The 15,456-nt window shown below is 46.9% G+C and overlaps 2 protein-coding genes across 3 annotated transcripts; both read left to right on the top strand.

The window, feature by feature from the left end:
* Positions 1–4,900: 4,900 nt before the first annotated feature.
* On the top strand, positions 4,901–9,172 carry LOC120664231. Its single transcript, XM_039943334.1, has 6 exons — positions 4,901–5,404; positions 6,227–6,386; positions 6,905–7,081; positions 7,155–7,238; positions 8,207–8,288; positions 8,465–9,172. The coding sequence occupies exons 1-6, from the start codon at positions 5,037–5,039 to the stop codon at positions 8,896–8,898; spliced, it is 1,305 nt and encodes a 434-aa protein (XP_039799268.1). The 5' UTR covers positions 4,901–5,036; the 3' UTR covers positions 8,899–9,172.
* A 1,449-nt stretch (positions 9,173–10,621) lies between these two features.
* Positions 10,622–13,832, top strand: LOC120664212 (probable serine/threonine-protein kinase WNK3). Of its 2 annotated transcripts, XM_039943309.1 has the most exons (6): positions 10,623–11,079; positions 11,229–11,266; positions 11,392–12,004; positions 12,130–12,610; positions 12,754–12,931; positions 13,034–13,832. In XM_039943309.1, the coding sequence occupies exons 1-6, from the start codon at positions 10,969–10,971 to the stop codon at positions 13,254–13,256; spliced, it is 1,644 nt and encodes a 547-aa protein (XP_039799243.1). In that variant the 5' UTR covers positions 10,623–10,968; the 3' UTR covers positions 13,257–13,832. The 2 variants fall into 2 exon arrangements, with proteins under 2 accessions (XP_039799234.1, XP_039799243.1); XM_039943300.1 differs by having other exon boundaries at positions 10,622–11,079; positions 12,754–13,832.
* The last annotated feature ends 1,624 nt before the right edge of the window (positions 13,833–15,456 follow it).

Here is a 15,456-nt window from a genome sequence, read left to right as displayed (position 1 = left end):
GAGCCGGCCACAGCTAGCTCCACCAAACGGGCGCTATACCTACAATTTCTGTGGGCGTACTTTCCCATTTCCAATGAGGTGTCTCTGATCTCCAGTGGCGGACTCAGAAACTTTGCAGAGCCCGGGCCAATATCGCAATGAATTCGGACCAAGGGCAAGTCTAATGCCACACGCAAGCCTACCCAGCAGCAGTGTCGGCCGAAAGTTGTACAACAGTGCAAGGAATAGGAGAGCTCATAGTCTACACTCACTACTACAAAATTCTATTTTGCGAGACACTTTAAAATTGCCTCAGAGGCGGACAGAACTTTTAACCGCCTCGGATTAACCGAGGCGGTTATTTTTTATTAACCGAGGCGGTTTGGCGGGGGAGGCGGCCCCCTCCCGAATCGAGCAGTGGCGGGCCCGTGGCAACGACATCGCGGTGGCGGCACTCGGCCTCCCCGATGGCGGCGGATCCAGGCGGCAGGGCGAGGCCGGCGGAGCGGGACGCGGCAGATGCAGCCTCCTCATCGACGCAGACGGCGGGGCGAGCGAGGCGAGGCCGGCGGATCCGGAGGCGGCGCGCCGATGGACTCGGCGGGCCTTGCCTTTTTTAATTTTTTATTTGATTTACCGAGACGGGCATAACCAACCGCCTCGGAAAATAGAGTATTTACTGTCATCTGAGGCGGTTGGGGTTGCCCGCCTCGGTTAATGGTTTTCAACCGCCTTGGAAAAAAATATTTTTTATAATAGTGACTCCGCAACGCAACGTGCTTGTTTTGTGCCTTTGTCCTTAACTTTGCTCACACTATTTTTTTTGCCTGTCTTAACCGAGCTTGCACATGCATGTGGACTTCCACTTGCGGGGCCCGAGCCGGTGCTCAGGGTGGCCGGGCCCTGGGTCCGCCCATGGATCTCTCTTATAAGTTGTTTTTGATAAATGCTATTTTGTACTATTCTAGAATCACGTAGTGTGGTTGAGAGTTGAGGCATAATTGAATCACATGATCACTCACAGGTGTTGTTTGTTTCGAGCGGCTTTTTTTAGCCCCTATCATATAAAAAAGAATCTTATTATTTAGGAGTATCAAATAAAATCTATTTATAATTTTGCTGACAGATGAGTACTAATTGGCGAGACGGATCTAATGAGCCTAATTAATTCATGATTTGCTACAGTAATGCTACATTAACTATTCACTAATTATGGATTAATATAACTTATTAGATTTGTCTCGCAGTTTAGCTCAGGATTATGCAATTAATTTTATAATTAAATTTTATTTAATACTTCTAAATAATAAGATTCTTTTTAATGTGACATGGTTTAAAATTTAGCCCCTAGAACCAAACAACCCGACAGTGCAGCTTTGGATGAGCTGAGTCATACCCCATACCGAACATCCGCGTCCATTTTTTAAGCATGCTATTAGCTGTTGCCTTTTTTGAAAAAAAATATTAGCTGTTGCCTTTTCCTGGGCGCCGCCTATCCTTGATATGTTAAGAGAAACTAGTTAGGTTGGCGCGCTATGCGCGCCCTGCAGAAAATTACAAATAATTGTACTTCAAGCGGTATGTCGTGGTGTGAATTTGAATCTAAATATTAAGATAAAATAAAGAAATAGGTTGCGTGGAATTCATTTTTGGAAAAAAAAAATAGTTATGTCGTTTTGTTCGTTGCGGAGCCGTAGAATAGGTTCTTTTCTTGCAAATTGATTACTTTTTAAGGCTTTTAGTTTATGTATTTTGTTTTATAGGAGAAATTGTTTAGTATACATTACATTGAATTGGTTTATGGATTTGATAATTTGTTGGAGTATATGTTGGAGTTTATCATTGTTTATAGGAATTTAAAATTTAGAGCGTTGTTTATATGAAGTTGGAAAATTGAATATTGTAATGAATAAACGGAGGGGGGAAAAACTTGGAGGAGAAGACTAATATTATAAGGGAAGGGCGTTGGAGAAACGGTGTGGCTTGTTGTCGATAGTAGTGTAGAGTTCATTTTTTCTAGGGGAATATTGGAAGGTATAAAAAAAGATGATATTGCAAGAAAAGGAGAAGACACAAATCGGTTGGTCCGATAGGAAAGAACAGATTTATATATGTTATAGAAAAGTGATGATTTATGGTTTTGATAATTTTTATTTGTAGTATATGTTTGAGTTTATGTTTATTTAGAGAGGTTAAAAAAATTGGAGTGTTGTTGTATATAAAATTTAGAAATAAAATATTAGAAAGAATTAAAAATAGAAAGGGGAGCAGAGAACAACAAAGCAGGGGTCGGCTGCAGTACCGTGAGGCCTACTCTGAACAATATTAGGATCTACAGTATTGTGGCCCACTGTGAACAGTCATGGGTCCACTATAAACAGTGTTGCGTGGACCCGTCATGGGCCCCACCGTGAACAGTATGAGCCCACTATGAACAGATTTGCGTGGGTCCCACGTGGGCTAGAACGCACGGCAGGTCGCGAAATCTTGGCGCGTTAGTAGTAGTACTTAATTTTAAAACAAGGAAACCACCTGGCAATTGTCCTTAAGAAAATTCAAGCAGCCGCCTGACTAGAGATGGCAACGGGTACATACCCGTCGGGTATTGGCCACCCATACCCGTACCCGCTAGAACTAAGTTTTACCCGTCGGGTTACCCGTACCCGTACATGGGTAGGAAAATGCTTCCATACCCGTACCCGGCGGGTAATTTATACCCGACGGGTAACCCGTACCCGAAAAGCATACCCGAGAATTACATATAAATATCACATATTCATATGAAAAATAATTCATTTCAAACTAAAATTGGAGTGAGTGTGGAGTAGGATTTGAAGGAGAGTTCAACAATATATATACTAGGAGAGATTAATTGGATTTGGGCCAAATTCATGGGCCATATGGGCTAAAATGAGTTAGACACTTAAGATGGCTTATTTTTTTGTGCGGTTATTTCTTACACGCGGGTAGACGGGTATGTGTAGTATACATCCGCACCCGTACCCATCATACCCGACGGGTATAAGATTTTGCCCAATAATATACCCACGGGTAGAAAACTCATTCCATACCCGTCTTCTTATCGGGTAAAACCCGTCGGGTACTCGGATTTCGGGTACCCATTATCATCTTGACGCCGACTCGAGTTCTCCCGTCCCCCTTGGCAATCAAGACTTTGGCAGTATCTTCCAAAAATTAAGTCCGGAAGATGTAAATTCACGTGGGCAGACTTCCACACGCATCACTGAAAACGTATTTCACAATCTCAAAGAAAAAAGAAAACGTATTTCACGGTGATAGGTTTTTTACCGTACAGTAACCAGGGTTAAAAAAACCGCTGGGAACCGGACCGGTTACCGCGGTTACCGGTCTAACCGGCCCGGACCGGTTCCGGTTCCGGCCGGTTCAAACCGGGCCCAAATTCAAATTTTAAATTTGAATTCTAAAAAATGGAAAAATCCCCAAAAAATCTTAAAAATACTTCAAGTTGTGACGAATTTAATGATGTCAAATTTTTTCAAATATTCGTTCATTTAGTATACTTTACGAGCATTTGAAGTTAAACAAAAAAAACGTGCATACAAAAGTATACAAATACAATGTAAAAGTAGTACAAAAAAGGATTGGAGGGTTCATTTAGGCTAAAACATGTTATACAAACATTCATTTAGTATACTTTGCGGATATTTGAATTTAAACAAAAAAAGAAAAAAATTGAATTTAGCGGGTTACCAGTCAAACCGACCGGTTACCAGTCAAACCGACCGGTAACCGGTCAAACCGGACCGGTAAACCGGTCTAACCGGCCGGTTAGCCGTTCGAAACCGGTATAACTGCGGTTTTTGAATTAAAATTTGAGTTTGACCGGTTTTTACCGGTAACCGGTCAAACCGGACCGGTTAACCGGAACCGGACGCCGGCGGTTCGGTCCGGTCGGTCGGATAAAAAAACCCTGACCGTAACACGAAATCCTTGCAATCTGCGATGCTGAAAGTCTGAAACTGTATTTCATTTTGTTTTCTTTTTTTTTGAACTTAGTACTCCCGAACCTGACTCTCTCCGTTCGAAATTACAGGTTGTTTGACCTTTTTAACATTAAATTTGATCGTTTGTTTTCTCAAAAAATTTGTGCAAACATAATAAAATTCAAGTTATTTTTGAAGAATTTGTATTGATAAAGTAAACTACAACAAAATAAGTAATATTTTATTAAATTTTTAAATAAGATGAATAATCAAACTTAAGATTATAAAAATTAAGTGATCTACATAATTTGGAACGGTAAGAGTATTTTATTTTGTCAGCTTCAAAAGTCAACTGTATTTCCTTTTATCAGATCTCTGCAGAACAACTGCACAAACAAGTGTACCCGGCTACCCGCCAAAAAAAAGAAGAGTTGCGCAAACAGGTCCTCCAGTCAGGCTGACTACAGCGGAGGGAGTAAGAGCAAATTTGCTCCCTCCTCGTTTCTCACACCCTTTCTATCTACAGTGCCAAACAGTACATCTACAGTGTCAAACAGTATATTTGCTTCTTCATTTGCTCCTTCCATTGTGGACGGTCTTAGCACCCTCCGGATCGATCGGCCCCAACGGCCAGGAGCTGCCGCTCTGACCTCCCCCGGCGGCGACCAAACAGAACAACCCGCCGCCACGTCACCGCCGATCCCCTCGTAAACCCCGCGCATTAACTATTCGCGCAATCCACAGCTGATAAAGATAAGCACACGGCCTCGCCTAGCATGTTCCCCGTCTCCCGCGGCATATACCGCTCGCCGCTCGGCCCCACGCCTCCCACCGACACGTGGACCCGCCCCACCAGCTGTCCCCACCCACGGCCTCTGACACCGCGGGCCCGGAGTCCCTAGCCCCACTCGTCAGCCTCACGCCCCCCGCTCCAAAATCGACTCCCCCCTGCCAGCTCGCCCCTCTTTCCTCCTCTCCATTTCTGCTGGAAGAAGAAGAAAAAAAAGGGGGGTGGGGATTGGAGAGGGGATCGAGGGTTGAAGCCTTCGCGAGGAGGGAGCCCTAGGCCCTAGCCCGCGCGTGCCGGCGGCAATGGCGGGGTGGTGCGAGGAGGCGGTGGCGCTGCTGCGGCGGCCCGCGGTGGCGGAGATGGCCGTGGACGTGCTGCTCTGCGCGGTGCCGATCTGGGCGGCCGTCATGATCGGCCTCGTCGTGGGCTGGTCCTGGCGCCCGCGCTGGACGGGGCTGCTCTTCCTCGGCCTCCGCAGCCGCCTCCGCCTCCTCTGGGTGCCCCCCGGGCTCGGCGCGCGGAGGCTCTGGCTCGCCTGCACCGCGCTCTCCGCGTGCTCCGTCGCGCCCAGGCTCCTCTCCTCCGCCTTCCGCCGCTGCCGGGGGAAGCACCAGGACAAGGTGCCCCCCGAGTACCACGCCGGGGACGACGGAGCGTGCGCCGACGGCAGGTGAGCCTGTAGGGTTGGGTTGGCGCCTTGGCGGGGGTAGGTGGCGGAGCCGCGGGAATGCGGCATCTGTCCTGTCGGGCGGTGTCCGTTGGAGGCACGGTGCGCGTCAGTCCGGAATCGAATTGAATGATCGTGCGATTCAGTCGACCGTGACCTATGCTGAAGGTCGTTTAGGAGATTCGATGTTTTTTCCCCCTTGTCAGAGTTACCCTATTTCAGCTCAATTGAAGGAGTGACACATGTCGCCGGATGGAGAGCTGTTGGACAGGAAGGCGTGTTTGTTCGTTTTTTGATTGACGACATGATGTGGTGTTGCTGATAGTAGATTGTATAGGGGCTAAGCAAAAGCAATATGACCATTTTTGCTTTGTCGGGTCTGCGAAAACTTGCTATCTATGTCAGTAGCGGAACCAAAATTTTAATCTAGGTTAGTCCTAACCAGTACTTGTGTTAACAATTCTATGTTTTGTGCTAGAGTTTATTAAACAATTAACTAGTGAAAGAGAAAATCTCAAAATTTTGGGTTAGTCAATGGCCTATGGTGCTACCCACTTTGGTTAGTTTCGTTCAGTTTGCACCTTTAAAGGATTTACGACATGAACTTGCCCGCTGTTTGGGATTTGGTTTCGGTAGCTCATCCTTTTTCGCGGAGTTTAGTTCATGATGTCCTTGAAGTAGATGCAAGCAGAATGGAACAAGAACTTGTGCTTTCGGCATAGGAATGTGTCACAAATTTCGGTCTTCTGAAATCGATTCTAGATTTCTATTTTTTCTTTTTCCGGTGTAATATTTGTTAATTTCATTAAATTTTTCTAATGGCAGGACAATATTTGAGGGCGAGCATGATACTGTCACTGAGAAGGACCTAGAACATCTGCTTCAACTTTTAGATAACAAGGAGAGTGGGGATACAGCATGGCAGAATTTGATGGAGCGCACAACCTCAAACATGACCTACAAGGCCTGGCGGCGTGAGCCTGAGGTTTGTTTTGCCAGTGGGATTTTAAAATAGAAATAGATGCCAAGAATTTAGGATATTATAAAACGTACAGCTATTACGAACGAGAGGTGGCATATAATATAGTAGTATCTGAATGCAAAGAATAATTTTTGGTATTAAATTAAAATTAAAAAGGGCTAGGATTCTAATTTTTGAAATCCAATCATGCCACTTTTTCTCATTACATCACTATCAGTTCATTGGCCTGCGGCATTATACATACCATGTGTCTGTTTAAGTGTTTACTGTACTCTTTGTTAGGTTCCTAGCATTTTCCTTAATGAATCTACGTAATCTGAAAGAAAAGTAGATGAATAAGTTGAAATGAGAGGCAATACATTAGCTTTTCCACAAACTGAAACGCTGAGGATACATAGCACCTTTTTCCCTGTAACTTAATCTACATAAATTTGCACGAACAGTAAAATCTGAATCATGAATAAATCTGTTATCATAATACCTTCGTATATATCTAACGAGTCTATCTTAAATGTATTTAGGAGGGACCTATAATGTATTGCAGCCGCACTATTTTTGAGGATGCTACTCCTGAACTGGTTAGAGATTTCTTCTGGGATGGTGATTTTCGTCTTAAGTGGGATCCCATGCTTGCACACTCAAAGACGTTGGATGAGTTCCCTCAGAATGGAACCACAATTGTCCACTGGATAAAAAAGGTTTGACCTGCTCCTGTTGTGCCTTGTGTACCTTCATGTGAAGCTTCACATTTCCAACATGTTTGTTTTCCAGTTCCCGTTCTTTTGCAGTGACCGTGAATACATATTTGGAGGGCGCATATGGGAATCTGGGAAGACTTACTATTGTGTTACAAAGGTACATGTACAAAAATAGTTTCTTGATAGATACTTCTGCTTATGTAATGTTATGTTTACTTCTGTTTATGTAATGTTATGTTCCCCCCAATTACTTTTTGAAAAAAAAAGCTCCATATAATTTTATTACTAAAGATGAAAATTTTTTGTGCACCCTTTCTATTTTCCTGCTCTATTGTTATGCTTTACTTTTAGTCTCGCACCTTTTGCATTAAATTTATGTTCTTTGTTCTGCCCCTTTTCTTTTATCCAAAAGGTTGTTTGCTCTGTGTTTAATAATATTCTTGTTATGCACTTCTATGCTGTCTGACCAAAGGAACTTTCAGCAGCAGCTTTGTAATTGACCTGGACCCAATACAAATGCCCCCTTTCCCAAAGAGTGATAATTTTCATGATTTTCTTTGCTCTCCACAAAACAGTCAAAAGTAGCTATTCAGATAGTAAACCACGTTTATTAGCTGCTAGAATGATGTTGTGAAGTTATTATCTATCAGCACCTTAAAATTGAACTACCTGCTTAATTTCATCAGCATCTTTCATGAGATATCTGGTTATTAGTTTTCTAGGTACACGAGGAGATGACATACGTAGTGTGCTAGAGTTTTAGGAAACAAGAGATGGACTCGTACCAGATTAGGAAAACATTCCCCTGGGTTATTTACTGTTGAGAGTAGCCGATTGGAGCACCTACCCGGGGTCAAGATTGAACCAATATACTGCCAAGTGACAAACATCTTATTTTTAGCTATTGTTGTAAAATTTTCATGCATATCTTTCTCGGGGATCAAATCCTTGCTCTCCACACACAGTAAGGTGCCTCCTGTCGTGCATGGTTGTGAAATCAGGATAAGCTTCTCAGGGATTTTAATATGTTGGAACTGCAGTCTGTAGAAAATGTTCACATGCATCCAGTGTAAGGGCACATATATTGGTTGTGACTACAGAGCACTCAACAATCTCCATTTGCAGGGTGTTCCTTATCTATCTTTGCCAAAGAAGGAAAAACCAAGGCGTGTTGAGCTGTACTTCTCAAGCTGGCGAATTAGAGCTGGTAATTTTTTTCCTTACTATTATCATTGTGGCACCATTGACCGTGTTTTTTTTTGTGGTCTTTTGAGCCGAACCTGAACTGTGTTCATTCTGAACATTGCAAGTTTCCAATGCTTCATGGATGCAAATGCTCAGACCTTAACAATTCATTTGTGTAAATCTGCCTGTGAAATGCAGTTCAATCACCTAAACAACCCGGCCAGCAATCTGCATGTGAAGTAACTTTGGTTCACTACGAGGACATGGGCATACCAAAAGATGTTGCCAGGGTTGCTGTTCGGCACGGCATGTGGGGTGCTGTAAAGAAGCTGCAGTCTGGATTTAGAGCATACCAGCACATGAGAGCAGAAAACGCCCTGTCACACAGTGCCATCATGGCTCGAGTGACCACCAAGGTATCCATTGCTGGCTCAAATGCTCCTCTGAACCAAGAACTCACCACTGCTGATAAAATCAGTGATGGCGGTGAGAACTCTAGGGCACTCCAACATGGTTTCGACTGGAAATGGGTGGTGGTTGGAGGTGCTGTGGCTGCGGTTTGCGTGCTCAACACTGGACTGGTTGGGAAGGTCCTCCTACTAGGGGCAGCAAGACGGCAGGCAAAGAAGTGATGTGATTCCAGCGTCTGCAGAAGAAGACGGCAGGCCCTAACCAGTAGCTGCAACCTTGCAGTCGACAAATGATAAAGAAATTAGGATGGGTTTCAACAGGAGGCAGATAAATGGATTTGCACGATTTTGGATCGGTCGTGTGTTTTATGAGGTAGAGCACATGTGTGCTACCATAAGAGGCGCCGTGGTGTCGAGAACCTGTAGCTAATGTATCAGAACTTATAAGAGGTTTTGGAGAGATCTTGCTACCATACTGCATGCTTTCAGCCTTCTACATTCGTATTTATTCTTGAGAAAATTCGTCTTATGACACTGGGTAACTTTTGTAATACCTGTTAGGCTGACATAGTGACATATGGTTTCGGTGTATGGAAATGGTGGCCATAGATGGAGTTGCCCCATCTATTTCCTAACGTCAAAGCCTGTGCCAACATGTTCTCCGGCGTGGCCTGATCAAGTGACGAATTCTGAATGGTAGTCGTGGAATAAAATTGTCTGAAACTGTTCAGATTTTCTGGAGCCTCGTCGTCAGTTGTTTGGTTAATCTTTGCTGTGACAGTGTTGTTGCTCTCCCTGCTGCTGTACTACACTGCCAGTCGTTCCCTTAGTCGCTGCGGTACTTGTCAGTAATCACCCTCACGGGTGCCGCTGCTGTTGACATTCGCTGACGGGCACCCGTCGTTTGACGAACACCTAGTGATAGCAGTGAACTGAAGGAAAGGAAAGCATAAATCCAACTAAATCAGGATTGGTTGCTGCTGGCCAAACCTTCCAGTATCTAAAAGATAGTACTCCTGCATAGACCACCATTGTAAGATTAATGTACTAGATTCATGATGTTAAATGCATTCACGACACACAACTAATCCCTTTTATGATATGCTAAAACCTACTCCATTTTTTTTAAAAGTTTAACTTACTCTACTAATTTTGCCACTCTGGAAACAGTATGTGCGATGCAGAGAATACCATCAACAAACAATAAGAGCTGCCATTACTATGGAGATTATATGCCTCATCGTAATCGTCTGAACCTCGCAAATGGGAAAACCCGAACAAGAAACCTTGCTCCACTTTGTCTCATCCCTTGTTCGCACGAAGCTCCCCAGCAGCTGCCACCGTGCCATCCCAAGCCGCGCGCGCCTCGCCACCGGGGCCCCATGTCGCAGCGCCTGACGCCACCGCGACCACGACGTCGCCGACGGCTACCGGACACCGCACCGGCGGCGGTCACGACCGTTTCCTTCGACGACCCAGGAGGACCCACACGCCACGCGCTGGTCAGGGTCGATACTGGTTGCTCGCTTAAACCTAGCGTCCCGTCTTTGCCGTACCAACATATAATCTAGTGCTAATTTACCCTGTTAGGTTCGAATCCTCGACTCGGCAATCCAGCAAGAACAATAAAGAAGAATCACCGTGTTTCGTATGTTTGCTTGTGTTCTTTTATTTTGCTTCAGAATAAGCTGTGTTATTGTTTTAATAATGCTAGAGGACGTGCCGTCTGGGCTGTGTTTTAATTAAAAAAAGAAAAAAAACAAGGATTACCCCTTGGTAAAAACAGTAGTGGTAAGAAGCAGCCGGATGGTTCTGGTGGAGCTGGGCATGGAAATCTACTCCCGGGATTCAGAAAAATACACCATAGCCGAGCCCATCGAAGGCGAGATTCTTGTCCGCTCGCACGTGTCCCGGAAACTCCTGGATTCCACGCCGTGCACCGCCCGCCCCACCGGCTGGCCGGCCAAAATCTTCCTCTCGCCCTCGTCACCGTTGCTAATCGCTCTCTGACACTCTTGCCCTGCTGATACATTTAAGCCCCGCGACAGAGGGGGAGGCGCCTCCACTGAGATGAACCCCTCGCGCGGCCGCGCCCTCGAGATCCCGCACCGAATGCCACGTCGGCAGCTTTGGTCTCCTCGGCCGTACGGCACCAGGGAAAATATTTCTTGAGATGGATGCTGGTTGGGAGCTGCGATGAATGCGGGCGGTCGGTGAGGTGCTTGGGGGAGTGGGAGCGCGGCTTCTTGCTCCGTTGCTCGTGTGTGATTTGGAGGAGTAGGGAAGAGGAGGATGATGGGAGCTCTGCAGGTGCAGAGCAATGGCGGCGACGGTGGTGGTGGGGGTCTCTTCGCTGAGGACCCGGGGTACGTGGAGGTTGATCCCACGGGGAGGTATGGCAGGGTAAGCTCCACCGACGCTGTTCTTCTTCTTTCTCCTCTCCATCTTCTTTTTCTTGTCATCGCCACCTCTACCGTTCGATCAGCTTGTTCGTCGTCTTCGCCTTGCTCTCGTGCTAATTTTCTTCCCCTCCTCTGTTTCCGCACCTGCAGTACAACGAGATTCTCGGCAAGGGATCCTCCAAGACCGTGTAAGATCATTATTTTTCCATCTTTGCATGAACGTGGGATCGATTGGTCCTTTCCTTTTCATTTTTTCATTTTTTTTTGTGCTCGTCGTGTGCTGATGGCGGCCATGGATCGTCGTGCCGAGCAGGTACCGGGCCTTCGACGAGCAGCGGGGCATGGAGGTGGCGTGGAACCGGGTGCAGGTGCACGACTTCCTTCGGAGCCCCGGCGAGCTGGAGCGCCTCTACGGCGAGATCCACCTGCTCCGGTCGCTCCGCCACCGCGCCGTCATGCGCCTCCACGCGTCCTGGGTCGACGCCCCGCGCCGCGCCGTCAACTTCGTCACCGAGCTCTTCACCTCCGGCACGCTCCGCCAGTACCGGCGGCGCCACCGCCGCGCGCGCCCCGCCGCCGTCCGCCGCTGGTGCCGCCAGCTCCTCGACGGCCTCGCCTACCTCCACGCCCGCGGCGTCATCCACCGCGACCTCAAGTGCGACAACATCTTCGTCAACGGCAGCCAGGGCCAGGTCAAGATCGGCGACCTCGGCCTCGCCGCCGTCCGCCGCCGCGCCTCCCCCCCTTATTACGCCGCCCACTGCGTCGGCACGCCCGAGTTCATGGCGCCGGAGGTCTACGCCGAGGACTACGACGAGCTCGCCGACGTCTACTCCTTCGGCATGTGCGTCCTCGAGATGATCACCCTCGAGTACCCTTACAGCGAGTGCTCCCACCCCGTCCAGATCTACAAGAAAGTCACCTCCGTATGCATGATCATCCTCAACCCAATCCCATCCTTGCATATTCTTCTTTTCGGATTGACATTTCTGATTCTTTTACTTCTTGTTTTTTTTTGATCGATTCGATTCCTGCTGCATCTAATGATCAGGGGATAAAGCCGGCGGCTTTGTACAAGGTGACGGACCCCGCGGCGCGGCGGTTCATCGACAGGTGCCTGGCGCCGGCGTCGCGGCGGCCGACGGCGGTGGAGCTGCTCAGCGACCCTTTCCTGCAGGTTGAAGACGACGGGTTTTGCATCGGAGAAGAAGGCGGCGATTACAGCGCGATGTACGATTACCTCCACCAGCCAGCCTGCTTGGACCACCACCACCATCACGCCGGCGGCAGCAACGGCTCCTCGGCGAGCAACGGGGCGTCCAACGGCGGCGGCGGCGGCGGCGGCGATTACGGTGACCGGTGGGACTACTCCGAGGACGACGACGACGGGAGCCTGCTCCGTGGCATTGACCAGCTGTTCAACGAGAACGAGGACGAGCACGTTGCTGGGGTGGACATCACCATCAAGGGGAAGAGGATGGAGGACGGCAGCATCTTCCTCCGGCTACGCATCGCCGACAAAGACGGCACAGGTGACGACCCTGACTATTGAAATTAATTTGAAAATTGAAAATTTTCGATCTTGTTTTCAACTCGATAAATTTGTTTTTCTTCTTTTGTATATACAAAGATCATTATTAAACTGTGATCTATCTGTGGAAATTTTGTGACTCAGGGAGGGTCCGGAACATCTACTTCCCCTTCGACGCCGACGCGGACACGGCGCTGAGCGTGGCCACGGAGATGGTGGCGGAGCTGGACATCACGGACCACGAGGTAACCCACATCGCCGAGATGATCGACGGCGAGGTCGGCGCGCTGCTGCCGCACTGGACGCCAGGTCCCGGCATGGACGACGACGACGACGCCCCGCCTGACGCGTCGAACGCTCCCTGCTGCAAGAACTGCAGGTACAGCGCCGCGTCCTCCGGCGGCGGGTCGTCGTCGTCGTCGCTCGACGACTACATGTCCGCGGCGGCGCGGCGCGGCTGCCGGTGCGCGGAGATGCACGGCCGGTTCGAGGAGATCACGTTCCAGGCCGACGAGGAGCAGGTGCAGTTCCAGAGTTCAGGGTGCAGCTCCGATGATGGAGGTGGCCAGGCTGACGACGGCAAGAAGCTCATGGGCATCAATGGCGCGGCACAGGGCGACGCTACTGAATGTTCAGACCAGCCATGATTTGGTTCGTCACAGGAGCAGATACTATTGCCTGATCACTATGATCACAGCAAGATCGAGCCATCCCATGGCGATTCAAAGAGCAATTTTCGCGTGTCGGTGTGGGATACTGGGATCAGAGCACCGATCTGCTTGCTAAGAGGGAAAATTGTACATGTCGGTGCCGGCACCGTGATCATGGAGCTCAGAGGGCTGGCCTTTGTGATGAGGATGGTTGACAGCAGCCTTGATCAATCAGCAGTTCACAGGGCAAAGTCTCTCTGTCAGAGGCTCAGAGCTGTATTGCTTACCGACAGCTTGCAAGAACAAAATCTGTACTGATGAGCAATGGTGTTGATGTGCCATTCGAACTGCATAAATCTACAGTTTCTGGATTCGTTTTGTTGGTTTTCCTGTCTCAAAGATCAGGCGGATTCGATACGCAAGAAACTGAGATGTGATCAGGGTAGTCTGAGCTGCATGTAAATAAACTTTTGAAAGTTTTAGAAAGGTTGCAAACCTATGGAAAGGTGTAGTTTGTTGAAGTTTGAACAGACAGATGCTTCACTAAACTGAAACTAGCCTTTTTCATTCTAAGCCAGTTTTCTAGAATTTAAAATAAACAAATGGATGAATAAAATAATCAGGACAGTTGCATATTTTAAGTAATCTATCCATGATCCAATTCAGCGATCCCAAAAAGCAACATGGATGACATGCATGCTTAGCTGAGATGCAGAAAAGCAAGGTGCATTATTATGCAGGAAAGTTGCCTGAGCTAACAAATGGAAGATGGCAACTTGGTATCTTCCTTTTTGTACTAAATTAGGCAGGAAAAGCTAGAGAAACAAAGGCCTCGTCCAAAGCTGCATCCCAGGACCAAGTTGGGAGCTGAACTCTTCTTCCCTGTACAGCCTAGTGGAAGGGAACCTATACATGATAGGGACATCCATGCCAGGAAAAAGATATCAACCATGCAATGCCAGCTATTGTGGGGAGGTAGATGCTTTTCTCACACAGTTCCAATTTGCTCAGTTGGGAACCTCAATAATGCTTGAAAGGGATATACTATTGTTTCATCACTTGGACGGAAAGAAAATCGGTCGTCTTCTAAATGGGATATCCTGGCATGTTTGGTTTTTGCTCAAATGTAGCACATGAATGCTGTGCCGCGAAACTGGGGAGCGCCTATCTAACATTTCGGCAGTGATCGAATTGGCTACAAAATTCCAAATTTTTGTAGGGAATACAAATTATGGCACTCCTTGAGTGTCAAACCAAACAGGACAATAGAACTTTTCCTATGCCCTTCACATTTTTATTTCATGCAATGAACTGCCAGTTTCTTCCAAATCCTGTCCTAGTTTCCTGCGGATATTAAATTTGCCAGAGTCTAAAGGATGATGGCATAGGTCCATGGCATCGGATCTGCAGGCCTGCCGTAATCTATATGGCTTCTAGAAGCTGGAGGAATGGGTCTCCATCCAGGGATTCTTTATGGTGATGAGTCTGAAAAATCCACCAAGGCACAAGATGCATGCATTATCTGCAAAATAAAAGATGTGAACCATGAAAATTCTGCAGTACCCATAAGATTAGGCAACATCAGAGGCCGAAGATTCTCGATCGAGTTCGTCAAAGATTTGAAAAGTGACACTGCTGGACTGCATATTAGTTAACAATGACTTGGTGACAGTTAGAAAGGTCCACTGTGCATGAATGATCAGGCAACCGAGAGCAACCTTATGTTGTGTGCGCAAATGTCTAGGTTTTGCTGCCGGTGCCGGTGCCCAATTATTTGTGGTAGGCTGGTGGATAAACTACTACAAGAAGGAACTGCAAACTCTGGAGATTCTCATTTATCAGAAAAGGTTGCAAGGTTTTGATCAGTTGGTGAAGGATTATTTCTCATGACAAAATTGAGTATATTGTCAATCTAGGCTGTGCTGCTCATGACCAGACTACCATAGATAATTGGGTACAGGCAGAAAAACCTAGACCAGCACAAGTGATGTAATATTATACCGATAATAGAGTTTTTTAAGAATAATATCTATAATTAAAATGGGTACTAAGGGTGGTACAAGGAAGTGCCACACATCATGTTTTATCATTTATTGGACATAATATATATTATATATGACGAAAAATAAATGAAATATCAGTTAGACAACTATCTGCATTAATTGCAAATCATGAGCATGTTAAATTCTTAATGAAA

This window comes from Panicum virgatum, chromosome 2K (assembly GCF_016808335.1).
Source record: "Panicum virgatum strain AP13 chromosome 2K, P.virgatum_v5, whole genome shotgun sequence".
In the NCBI taxonomy this organism is placed as follows: Eukaryota; Viridiplantae; Streptophyta; class Magnoliopsida; order Poales; family Poaceae; genus Panicum; species Panicum virgatum.
This window is presented reverse-complemented; position numbering and strand designations above follow the sequence as displayed.